The following is a 12,010-nucleotide window of genomic DNA, read 5'->3' as shown; positions in this document are numbered from 1 at the left end:
TCAGAAAAAGCAAACAAGGCTGACTGTCCCCAAATCCCCCAACATTCTGTACCTTATTTTCCCCTGCTTTCAAATAAGTTCACACAGCTGGAGCGATGGCTCAGCAGTTAAGAGCACTTGCTGTGCTTGCGAAGGACTGGCCCCAGCATACCACAGCTGTCTGTAAGTCCATTTCCAAGCGATCTGACACCTCTTCAGGCAAGCACACTGCGCACATTAATACATGCAGGAAATCACTTATACACAAACAAGCCCACGCTGCATTAAGGTTCCACTGGTTTCAGCACAAATAGGTAATTCAAATGCATAGCTCTGAAAACAGCTGCAGTTTGGCTTCCCTCCACACAGATCTCCATCAAGCTTTTATACCCATGAGCTCTGGAGAGCGCCATCTAGCTGTCTATCTGAGATCTCAGGAAAGTGACTCCTCCACATTGTAATCTTACACTTTACTCTGCCTGGGGTCGGAGTAAAAAAATATCTCACAGATTTATAGGTAAACATAGAACCCAAGGCAGAAGATAGATATGCTCTCTCAGAAACACAAAGAGGCTCAAAGCAACCTCTCGGAAACCAGCCATTTCCACCCGATGACCTTGAATAATTTAACCTAGCAATTATGCCAGTGTGACAGGGACTTCTGGCCCAGTGATCTGTCATTGATGATGTCCAGGAGGTGGAGGCACCAAGCTTTGGTTATGTCTGTGATACAGAAGAACGATGCACCGTTGGAATCACGGCATTCAGGATCCACCTGGTGCTCCACTCAAGTGTGATGTCAGGAAGGGCACTCAGAGGCCCCTCAGCAATCTCAAGGCAGAAGAGGGAATAGAGGGTGACTGATAGCTTGGCACAGTCCTGGTTTGGGTCTGAATCAGCTCTTCCTGTTCTTTTTTTTTTTTTTTTTGAAAAGTTAAAAATTCCTTAATTTTTTATTCCTGGTACCACTACCACAATCTACAGGGCAATATACCTGATGTGATGAAAAGAAAAAGAAAGACAAAGCTACAACAGATAAAAGACCTCAGGAATGTACGTCTAATTGACACTACATTGCATTAATCAATAGCTGCACTTTTTGCAAACTGTGGCTCTGACAGTCCTGAACAAGAAGGGCCTCCTGTTTAAGCTGCGGTAACTTTTCTGACTATGGATCATCGCTCCTTCTGTGGCAGATTTTTACAGTTCCTCTAATGCATTTAGGACGACTGTCTCAAAGTAACCTGCAGCTTTCCTGACAACTCCTCGCTCTCTCTCCTGCTAAGAACTGTAGCCCTTTTCTGCTGTTTTTTTTAAAACCTTCTGCTACCATATCCACCACTTCCACCACCTGATCCATAGCCACCACCATAGGGACTGCCTGAGCTTCTTCCACCAAAACTGCCCCCTTTCATGGGTCCATAATTTGATTGCTGTTGTCCACTATAATTTCCAAAGTCATTATAGTTCCCACCACCATAGTTACCTCCACCAAAATTTCCTCCTTCATTGTAACCGTCATATCCTCCTCCTCCACCACCACCATATCCACCACCTTGGTTTCCATAGCCTGGTCCACCACCACCATAGCCTCCTCTACTGCTGTAACCAGGACCACCACCATAGTTGCCACCATCACCTCCAAATCCATTATATCCACCATCACCACCTCCATAACTACCTCTGCTGCCACCACCTCCACCACCATAGCCTCCTCTTCCACCAAAGTTTCCACCACGACCAAAATTACCTCCACCACCTCCAAAGTTCCCTCCACGACCCATAAAATTGCCAGATCCACCTCCACGGCCTCTCTGTGATCCAGCAGACTGCATCTCTTGTTTAGAAAGGGCCTTTTTCACTTCACAATTATGCCCATTAATAGTGTGGTATTTCTGAACAACAATTTTATCAACTGTGTCATGGTCATCAAAAGTCACAAAAGCAAATCCTCTCTTTTTCCCACTCTGCCTGTCTTCCATAACTTCTATGGTTTCAATCTTGCCATACTTTTCAAAGTAGTCTCTCAGGTTGTACTCTTCTGTATCCTCTTTAATACCACCAACAAAGATTTTCTTCACTGTTAAATGGGCACCAGGCTTTACAGAATCCTCTCTAGAAACGGCTCTCTTTGGTTCCACCACACGCCCATCAACTTTGTGTGGCCGAGCACACATTGCAGCATCCACCTCTTCAACACAAGAGTAGGTCACAAAACCAAAGCCCCTGGAACGTTTTGTTTGGGGATCTCTCATTACCACACAATCTGTAAGTGTGCCCCATTTCTCAAAATGTTCTCTTAAGCTATAATCTGTGGTTTCAAAGCTCAGACCACCAATAAACAGTTTCCTCAACTGTTCTGGTTCCTTTGGATCATGGCCCTCCTCCCCCCCCCGGCGGCGGCGGCGACGGCCGGAGTCAGGCTGGGGGCGACCGGGCGGCGGTTTTACCTCCATTTTGAGACCGGACTCGCCTCTTCCAACTCGAGTTCAATATCTCTTCCTGTTCTTTTTGTCCTGTTGTCTTTTTCTTCTCCTCTGTAGAAAGCTAGCAGCAGGAGGCTGAGGCAGGAGGATTGAAAGCTTGCGGCCAGCCTCTCAAGCAGGCTGCCGGATTATGAGGATGAGAGGAGGAGCCACAGGACGGGAGGCAGAAGTGGAGCCTGGGGCCTGGATGGTCTGGGCCACCGCAGGCCAGAGAGCTCCCTCTGACCTTACTGTGTCCTCTGACACAGATGCTGCAAGGCCTGTGCAGATGAAGGGATCTGAAGAGAACCAGCCTGCCCTTCCGACACTGTCAACCCCTCAGAGGTGTGCAGAAGGTTCATGAACCTTCATTAAACAAAACATTCGTTCCAGGAGTTAAGGGTCATCATAGTTACAAAACAGACAAGGCCAAAGCCAAATGTGGTAATAAACACCGATAATCTCATACTCAGGAGGCCAAGGAAGGAGAATTCCCTTGAACTTGAGGCCAGTCTGAGCTACACAGTGAGTTTCAGTCTAGCCTGGGCAAAAGCAAAGCAAAGCAATTCTGGCCTGAGGCAGAGTTCTAGACAATTTTATAAATACAATTTTATAAATACAATTTTATAAAAGGCTTTTAAAGAAATGAGTGGACCATTGTTCTGGAATCCCAGTCTGGCTTATTCTCAGCACCTCATCTGAGGAATGCCTCCCCAACATACCACACAGTGATTTAAGAAACCTGTGTGCAGCCGGGCGGTGGTGGTGCACGCCTTTAATCCCAGCACTTGGGAGGCACAGGCAGGCGGATCGCTGTGAGTTCGAGACCAGCGTGGTCTATAAGAGCCAGGACAGGTTCCAAAACCACAGAGAAACCCTGTCTCGAAAAAACCAAAAAAAAAAGAAAAAAGAAAAAAAAAAGAAGAAACCTGTGTGCAGTCTCCAAAGACAAATGGAGAACTGTGTGTGTCATGAGCAGTTTCCAGACCTGAAACAGAGCAGCAGCCTTTCAGGATTCACAGTGACCCAGGGTCAGGCCAGCTCAGCATCACACTCCTGCTCTCTTTTAACTCACCCATGAGAAGAACTGACACAGGATCAGTTGCTGGGTCTTTTTCTTAAGACGCACCAGTGGGCAGTGGGGGTCAGGGAAGAAAGGGAAGCGGATCCGCACATGCATTCACTCATGACTCGACTCTACAGACTCACAGAGTACTGTCCAGGGCAGAGAATGACAGGAAGATGGTCTTTCTTCCACCTCTGAGAAGCTTTACAGTCTCACCACTCTTCAGCAAAGTCCCCCGGCATCCCCTTCCATGTCTGTCCCCGTGGGAGAAGAGAAGCAAGGCTGTTGGCCTTCACCTGCTTCAGGCCAGGGCTGCCTCTCCTCCTCTCAAGGTCCTGCTGCACTCCCTCTAAACTACATCTTTCCCAGTGACTCCTTGACATCTTCAGGACCACACCAGACCATGTGGCCCCCCTCCTCCCTCCTCCCTTCTGGACCATCGTCCCCATGACTCCCTCTTACTGAGATCCCACTGCGGCTTTCTCCTGGCCTCTTTCCTTTGCCCCCCTTCTTCCCACCTGCCAGTTCCCATTCGCCACCGTCCTGCATCAGACCCCCGATTCCCTCTTTGTAGAACTGAAGGAAAAGGTGTTAATATCAGGGTAATTAATCTTGAGCCTACATCGGTCTGAACACTCATTTTTACGCAATTATGTTTCTCCATGCAGAACTACCTTTAGATTGAAAATGAACATTTAAAGAAAACCAAAACTTGTGAATGCTAGACACTGCACTTTTACACAGTGTGTGTTTTTTTCTTAAAGGCCTTGCTTTCCAAGTCCAGGGCCACAAGCCAAGTTCTTAAGTGATGTGAAAGATTTGAAGTCTACATTTCTTAAAGAAAATTTAGAATATTAACAGCAGGGAGATCAAGGCCTGCAGCTTTGAAGACAGAGTCTTTCTTACTGAAAACAGTTCATCTTCAGAAGTGCGAGCGCGTGTGTATTTGAGTTTACCATGTACCTGGTAACTTGATGATTTCCTCCACCCATTGTACTCAAGATCACAGGAGCTACTTACATGCAGACAAAAAGTAACAATTTGCTGAATTTCTTGGTAATTATTCTTTGCCAACTGACTTCACCGAGGCAATCTAACAAATGGACAGCGTTGCTAACTTGACATTTAGGGACAGAACACTCTCCATAAGCTACAGAGAAGATTAATTAGTTTGAACTGCAATCTGTCCTCAGTATAGGTGAGCAGAGACCAGCACTCCATCTTTTTAAAGGGAACACTGATGTAATTTGAAACATCCTCAAACGGTGAGTTCAACAGGGCAGAATCTGTCAATGGATACTTTCATGAGGCTAGTCTCTAGGTTTCCTGAGAGAATGAAGAAATTTCTTAGACATGGATGAGGGCCAGGAGATGGAAGAAAACACCATTTTTATAATACACAATTCAGACAGTGGTGGCCACAGAGCTATCTGCAGCTCCGTTAAGCAATGAGCTGGAGAAACATGCCACAGCGTGAGCAATTTCACCTGAGACAAAGCCCAAGAAATAAAACCATAAACTTAGAAAAAGTCACAGAAAATTGCCTTGACAGAACAACAGAAACTATGTGTGTGTGTGTGTGGGGGTAAGTGCACACGTTCACGTGTGTGCTCACATGTAAACAATGAGCATCTTTTGTCGCTCTCCATTTTACTTTTTGGGACAAAGTCTCTCATTAACCTGGAGCACATCAGTGTGGCTAGGCTGGCTGGACAGAGAGCTCCTGCCCCATACTCCCCGTCCTCAATCAGCTTTTATATAGGTGCTGGGAATCCAAATACAGGTGCTTTGTACGTGTACAGCAGTCACTTTAGTGACTGAAACATTTCCCAGCTCCCAACCCAGTGAATTTTTTATTTTAATTTTAATTAATTAACTTATTTATTTTAGGCTAGGGTTCAAGTAGAGGAAGATAAAAGGCTCGTAAGCATGGCCCAGTTGGACATGCAGAGGTGCCAAGACATGGTCAAGACTTCACAACAACCAAAACACGTCAGTCCCAAAAGATACACAGCAAAATCACTTCAGTAAAGACAAAGGCACCACCTTGGCCTCCCTCCCAAAGGTGAGTTCCAACCACAAGGGACACCCAAAGGAACACTAATTTTTCTGATGGAGTACCAGAGACTGGTCAGACGAACAGCCTTCACTTGTTTTTTTTTTTTTCAAGACAGGGTTTCTCTGTGGTTTTGGAGCCTGTCCTGGAATTAGCTCTTGTAGACCAGGCTCGTCTCGAACTCACAGAGATCCGCCTGCCTTTGCCTCCCGAGTGCTGGGATTAAAGGCGTGCGCCACCACCGCCCGGCCAGCCTTCACTTGTAAGGAACTAAAAGGAGACTGTCTTAGTCAAATACTTGGAGTGCCTGCCACATGTTGTCAAGGCAACTGGCTCTGAGCTCTCCCAGTGGAAGCTTCTCCCCAGCCTGGCTGTCAGGCACTCGCCTGCCTCAAGGTACTTTTTGTTTTAAGATGTTTTTGATTCCTTTAAAATTAAAAATTTCATTTAAAAATATATCTGCCACTCTGTAGGACTTGCTATTTCTAGTATCTGATGTTTAGTCACATGTGTAAATAAGGTGCCAGGACCTTGGTGCAATGATGACTTTTCATTCTGTAATCGTAACCATGGCATCTAAGTGAACTCAGGCTGGAAGGGTGCAGGGCCTGTGTGTTAGGGATGAAGAGGACACTATTCCTAAATTGTAAACCCCATCCAGGGTGGGGAAGGAAAAGCCAAAAGAGGTGAGGCCAAGGAATGAAGAAACCCAACATAGCTCTGGAAATGTGAAATGCGTGAGCTGCTATTCCTTGATGCTAAAGCATGATGGCTGCTTGCAAGCTCCCTCCTTCTCCCTGCTTCCCTCCTCCTCCTTCTGTCAGTGTGTGTGTGTGTGTGTGTGTGTGTGAGTGTACATGTATGTGCAGGTACACACACCTGTACATTCATATGAAGCCAGAAGAAAACACTACCATTCTCTATCACTTCCTGCCTATTCCTTTGAGGCAAGGTCTCTCCTTGAATCTGGAACTCATTTTATAAGCTAGGCTGGAATACAGCAAGCAAAAAAGTCCTGCTGTCTCCACCCCACTCTAAGCTGAGGTTATAGATGTGTGTTGGACACATGGCGTTTTATCTGAGTGCTGGGATCTGAACTCTAGACCTCATGATTAAGCAGCAAGCACTTTTACCTGCTGAGTCATCTCTTCAGCCCCTGAATTTTTCACAGATGAAAGTACAACATGATGAGAAAGCAAGAGAAATAGAAACAAAAAGACTTGTGTTGACAAAGGGGATGTCACAAAGCCCTCAGTGCCAACTGAGTCTTACTGAGGCCGTAAGGTAGAGATGGCTGCTTACCCTTATGCAAGATGTAGAGTATCAGTGCTGTCTCAGTAGACACCCAGTCTTAGCCAGATTGTAAGGCATTGGTGAGAAAATCTGGAAAAATAGCCAGCAAAAGGGCTAACCTAGTACAAACACAGAGTAAGTGCGGTACAGCAGCTCCGCCGCCCTGGCTCCTGCTCATGCAGCCTCTCCAAAGCCCCGCAGTCAGCTGCACTGAATATCTCTTAGCCACAGGCCACACGAGTCTTTCACTGCCCCAAAAGACACCCTAAATTGCACTTATAATTCAGGATCCTGTTCCTCAAGCTGGGTAACTTAGGTCTTACTCATCAGCCTGCTGCACTGTTTGTTTTCAGACACAAAGAAACCATCCTAAAACTTTCTGATATGGTTGGTTTCAACTGTTGTGGCTTGCTAAATCAGGCCACTGAATTGGAAACAAGCTCAGTATCATTTCCTTCAAGGATTAATTCGTCCTTCTAGGCTTGAGAGACAAAAAAGCAACACCTTGTCCTCATCCAAACCCTGCAGATGTATTTTTCACCCAAGAAATTTCAGATTTCAACCAATGACCCATTCTCCTGAACATCGGCTGAGGGGCCTATTTAACGTATCAAAGTGGACCTGGCTACCAGTTCCTTCTCACAGTGTCTCTCAGTCCCTACCTGTTACAGGGCCCTCCTAGACAGTACAACTGCCCCCTACCCAAGACTCCTCCAGCCCAGGGGCTGGGCTGCCCTTCCCTGTAATCCAGCCATTTTGCTCCTCCTGCCCCCTTTCCTCTTTTGGTCAACCCTTCACTCTCTTTGCCAGTCTCCTGGCCCTGGCCACCTCTCTTGGTCAGCTACTTCTCACTCCTCTTCCTTCCCCCTTCTCCTCACATGGCCCAGCTGAGTATAGCCATGTTAACTCTGGACTCTCCCAGATGTCTCTACCTCTGGCTATGTACAATAAACTCTCCCCCACCATATCTAGGGGCAGTCATATCTGGACTCCTGAAGTAGGCCCAGGGCTTGGCTGTGGATCTCTGCATCTGCTTCCATCAGTTACTGGACGAAGGCTCTCAGATGACAATTAGGGTAGTCACCTATCCAATTACAGGAGAAGGCCAGTTCAGGCACCCTCTCCACCATTGCTAGGAGTCTTAGCTGGGGTCATCCGTGTGGATTCCTGGCAGTTTCCCTGGTACCAGGTTTCTCCTTAACCCCAAAATGGCTCCCTCTAGTAAGTTATCTCTTTCATTACTCTTCCCCTCCATCCTGCCCGCAACTTGACAACCACAATCCCTCGTGTTCCCATTTCCCCCTCCACTCCAGCTCCCTACCCCTCACCCACCCACCCTTGCCCTCAGCTTATGCAGGAGACCTCATCTATTTCCCCTTCCCAGGGAAATCCATGTGTCCCTCTTCGGATCCTCCTAGTTACCTAGCTTCTCTGGGTCGTGGATTGTAGCCTGGTTGTCCTTTGCTTTATATCTAATATCCACTTAAGAGTGAGTACATACCATGTTTGTCTTTCTGGTTCTGGGTTACCTCCCTTCCACTCCTGCCTATGAAGTGAACAGCTCTGTCTGCTCTCTGGCGTGCTCCTTGCCATGATGTGTTAATTCCTCTCCGGGGACTCAGTCAATCATGGATTGTCCCAGGCTGTGAGCCAGGACAATTTTTTTCTCGTTGTGGGTCGATTACCTCATATATTTGCTACAGTAATGGGAAGCAGATTAACACAGTCTACACCTTTTAGGAAGCCGGCCAATTGTTCCAGAAAGCAAGTGCTCCACAAATAAAAGCCTCTTCCCTCTCTCCTTTCTCTCCTCTTCCTCCCTCACTTCTCTTTCCTCTTCTTCTTCCATTAGTAGACGCTGAGCTGGTTGTATTCAGCTTTCAGTTTCTTCCCAACAGGAGGGGCTGTCCTGAGACAACACTTCACGGTAACCCCGGCTCACCAGAAATGCACTAATTCTAGGAAGGCATGTTTCACAGTCTAGAGAATTCGTCTTTTCCCGTAAGAACGGTGAGAACACAGCTCAAGAGCTCTCGCCCAAGGGAGAGTCAGGAAGAACGAGCCTATGGCCCAGCTACAGGGCTCTGTCTCTTCTGCTGGGGCACAAGCTAGCACTGGCCCAGGGAGAGTCAGGAAGAACGAGCCTATGGCTCAGCTACAGGGCTCTGTCTCTTCTGTCGGGGCACAAGCTAGAACTGCTGAGCCATCTTATTTTTCAAATATCTGGCTACTTGTCACTTAGCCATCTGTTGGTTTTTACGAGACTTTGGGACTATGGCTTGTGAAAGGCGCAGCTTTATCTCGTCAATTAAATAAACTGGCCCTCTGTCTCCCCATTTTGTCCTTTTTCCTCCACTCAGGCTGATGGGTCTCTCCAGTCATTCAGTCAAAAATGAAGAAAAGAACAGAAAACTCAGTCCAGGAGAGACTCTGAAACAAGCAAGAAGAATGCAGCATTCTAAACTGTGAAAGACATTGTAGGAAGCAAAAATAAATCTTCATTAAATATCTGTTTGCATTCCAAAAAACCTTCTGAACATATCTGGGTCTATGATGAACTTAACAGCAAAATAATGAAAAGAAAAGGCACCTAGCTAAGAGGCATTTCTGTTCTTAAGAATAAAAATGGGGCTGGACGAGGTAAGAAAAAATAATAAATCTAAAAATACAAAAACAAAACTAGTACTAATACTAAAAACAACATTAGTTCTACATAAAGATGGCAAGTTTTTCCAGAAAGTAAAGGAAAACAAGATTGAAAGAACAGTGACCAAGGCAGGTCAGGACTGGATGGGCACTGAGCTTATAGAAAGTCGACGCTTTTGAGAAAGACCCTGGTCAAGGGCCACAGAGAAAGCCCCACAGAGCAAGAGCACTCACAGTAGGCAAAACTAAAATCAAAGGATCCACGCTGGAGTCGATGCTGATGATAGTGTTTAGTTGCCAGGGCAGAGAAAGAGACCAGGAGGGAACATCTCTGCTTGAGCATGAGGTTCTACCTCCTACCAAACTGAAAATTCTGAAACAGAGAGCCACAATACCTCACCACCACCACCCCTACAAGTCCAGTAAGCACCCAAATGGGCATCTAAAGGGCACCTGTGCAGAGATGCAGAGATGGTTCTGGTTGGCCATGGACTTTACCATCAAACACGATGGAGCAGCTGGAGGTTACACAAATCCGCACAACACTGCAGGTGTGGAAGGGGATCTGAGCAAGAGCTGAGCTCCAGCTAACAGCATCACACTGGCATCAGCTTCCTGCCTGTGACCTTATATTATGCATGTATGTAAGCACACCACAGAAGTGGAAGGCCCTCAGAGAGAATCAGATCCCCTGGTTGTGAGGGGCCATGTGGATGCTTGGAACCACACCCTGATCCTTTGTAATAGCCTCCCACAGCTGTTTTAAAAAGTTGAATTTGTGTAAATGTACCATTACTCAGAATGTTAAAAACAATGACATCATGAAATTTGCAGACAAATGCATGGAACTAGAAAAACCATCCTGAGTGAGGTAACCCAGACTCAGGAAGTCAAACATGGTATGTACTCACGCATAAATCGATATTAGATGTAAAGCAAAGGATAACCAGGCTGCAATCCACAGCTCCAGAGAAGCTAGGAAACAAGGAAGACCCTAAGAGGATTGCCCAGGGAAGGATAAATAGATGAGATCTCCTGGGTAAACTGGGGGGAAGGGGAGGCAGTAAAGGGAAGGAGATAGGAGAACATGAGGGAATGGGATGGTTGAGGGGGAAGAGGGACAGAGTGGGAGAGCAATGGAAGAGAGATCCTGAGATAGAAACCTGGTGCTAGGGAAACTCCCAGGAATCCACAAGGATGACCCCAGCTAAGACTCCTAGCAACAATGGAGAGCCTGACCTGGCCTTCTCCTGTATTCAGATTGCTAAATACCCTAGCTGTCATCCAGTAACTGATGGAAGAGATGCAGAGATCCATAGCCAAGCACCAGGCTGAGCTCTGGGAATCCAATCAAAAAGAGGGAAATGGAATATATGAGTAAGAGAGGTCAAGATCATGATGGAGAAATCTACAGAGACAGCTGAACAAAACGTGTGGAAACCCAGGAACTCTGACCGACAGCTGTGGAGCCTCCATGGGACCAAACAAGCCCTCCATATGTGGGAGACATTGGTGAAGCTTGATCTATCTGTGAGGCCCCTGGCAGTAGGACCAGGATCTACTCCTGGTGCATGAGCTGGCTTATTGGAGCCCATTCCCTACGGTGGGGATGCCATGCTCAACCTTAAATTCAGGTAGGGAGGGGCTTGGTCCTGCCCCAACTTAATGTGCCAGACTTTGATGACTTCTCAAGGGAGCCCTTACCAGTGGGAAGGAGCAGAGGAGAGAGTCGAGGGGAAGATGGGGCGGGGGAGAGCAGGAGGAGGGGTGGGGAGGAGAACTTTGAATGGAACGTAAAATAATTTTTTTTTTTTTTAAAGTGTGATTAGCAGTCAAGAGTGTTTTCTGCTATTCCAGAAGACCTGTGTTTGATTTCCTGCAGCCACACAGCCACACACATTTGTAACTCCCGTTTCATGGGACCTGACACGCTCTTCCGGCCCCCACAGTCAACAGGCAAGTGCATGGTGCATAGACATATATACAAGCTAAGCACCCATGCTCATTCTTCTTTTAATTCTAATTAGAAAATAAGTATGAGCAGTTTAGCTCAGGGGTTGTATGCTTGCCTAGCATTACAAAGTCCTGGGTTACACACACACACACACACACACACACACACACACACACCAAGAGGGAGGAGGAGGGGGAGAGGGAGATAATGAGAGTGAGAGAGAATAAGTTATGAAAATCAATACTAACAACCTTTCGCTTCTCTGGGACTACAAGTTTGTCATCATACCCAGTAACCCTACACCCTTCTGGCCATTTGTGGTGGGTGTTATTACCACGACAAAGGTCAACAGCCCATCTTTGCCTTCAGTGAAACACCAAATGTCACCCCTGAGAGGCTCTCTGTGATGGTCAACATTTCACTTTCTATCAACAAATCCCTACCTGGTGCTCAAGGCATCATAATCAGGAGCAGGAAAGGAAATCCCAAACCAAAACAAGCGGAGGTCTCTGTCTTCCCCTGTACTCATTTCATCTCAGTCACTCAAGAGG

General features: G+C 46.7%; 2 protein-coding genes across 4 annotated transcripts in view; both read right to left on the bottom strand.

Moving 5' to 3' along the window:
* Window positions 1-12,010, bottom strand: part of Lars2 (leucyl-tRNA synthetase 2, mitochondrial) — a 97,422-nt gene that overhangs the window by 57,707 nt on the left and 27,705 nt on the right. The gene's annotated exons all lie outside the window — the stretch shown is intronic.
* Window positions 1,045-2,475, bottom strand: LOC130872844 (heterogeneous nuclear ribonucleoprotein A3-like). 2 transcript variants are annotated; one of them, XM_057767149.1, is made up of 2 exons: window positions 2,430-2,475; window positions 1,045-2,360 (listed from the first exon to the last, which is right to left on the bottom strand). In XM_057767149.1, exons 1-2 carry the CDS (start codon window positions 2,433-2,435, stop codon window positions 1,293-1,295), a joined length of 1,074 nt encoding a protein of 357 aa, XP_057623132.1. In that variant the 5' UTR covers window positions 2,436-2,475; the 3' UTR covers window positions 1,045-1,292. The 2 variants fall into 2 exon arrangements, with proteins under 2 accessions (XP_057623132.1, XP_057623131.1); XM_057767148.1 differs by having other exon boundaries at window positions 1,045-2,469.

The sequence above is a fragment of the Chionomys nivalis genome, chromosome 4 (genome assembly GCF_950005125.1).
Source record: "Chionomys nivalis chromosome 4, mChiNiv1.1, whole genome shotgun sequence".
Lineage (NCBI taxonomy): Eukaryota > Metazoa > Chordata > Mammalia > Rodentia > Cricetidae > Chionomys > Chionomys nivalis.
This window is presented reverse-complemented; position numbering and strand designations above follow the sequence as displayed.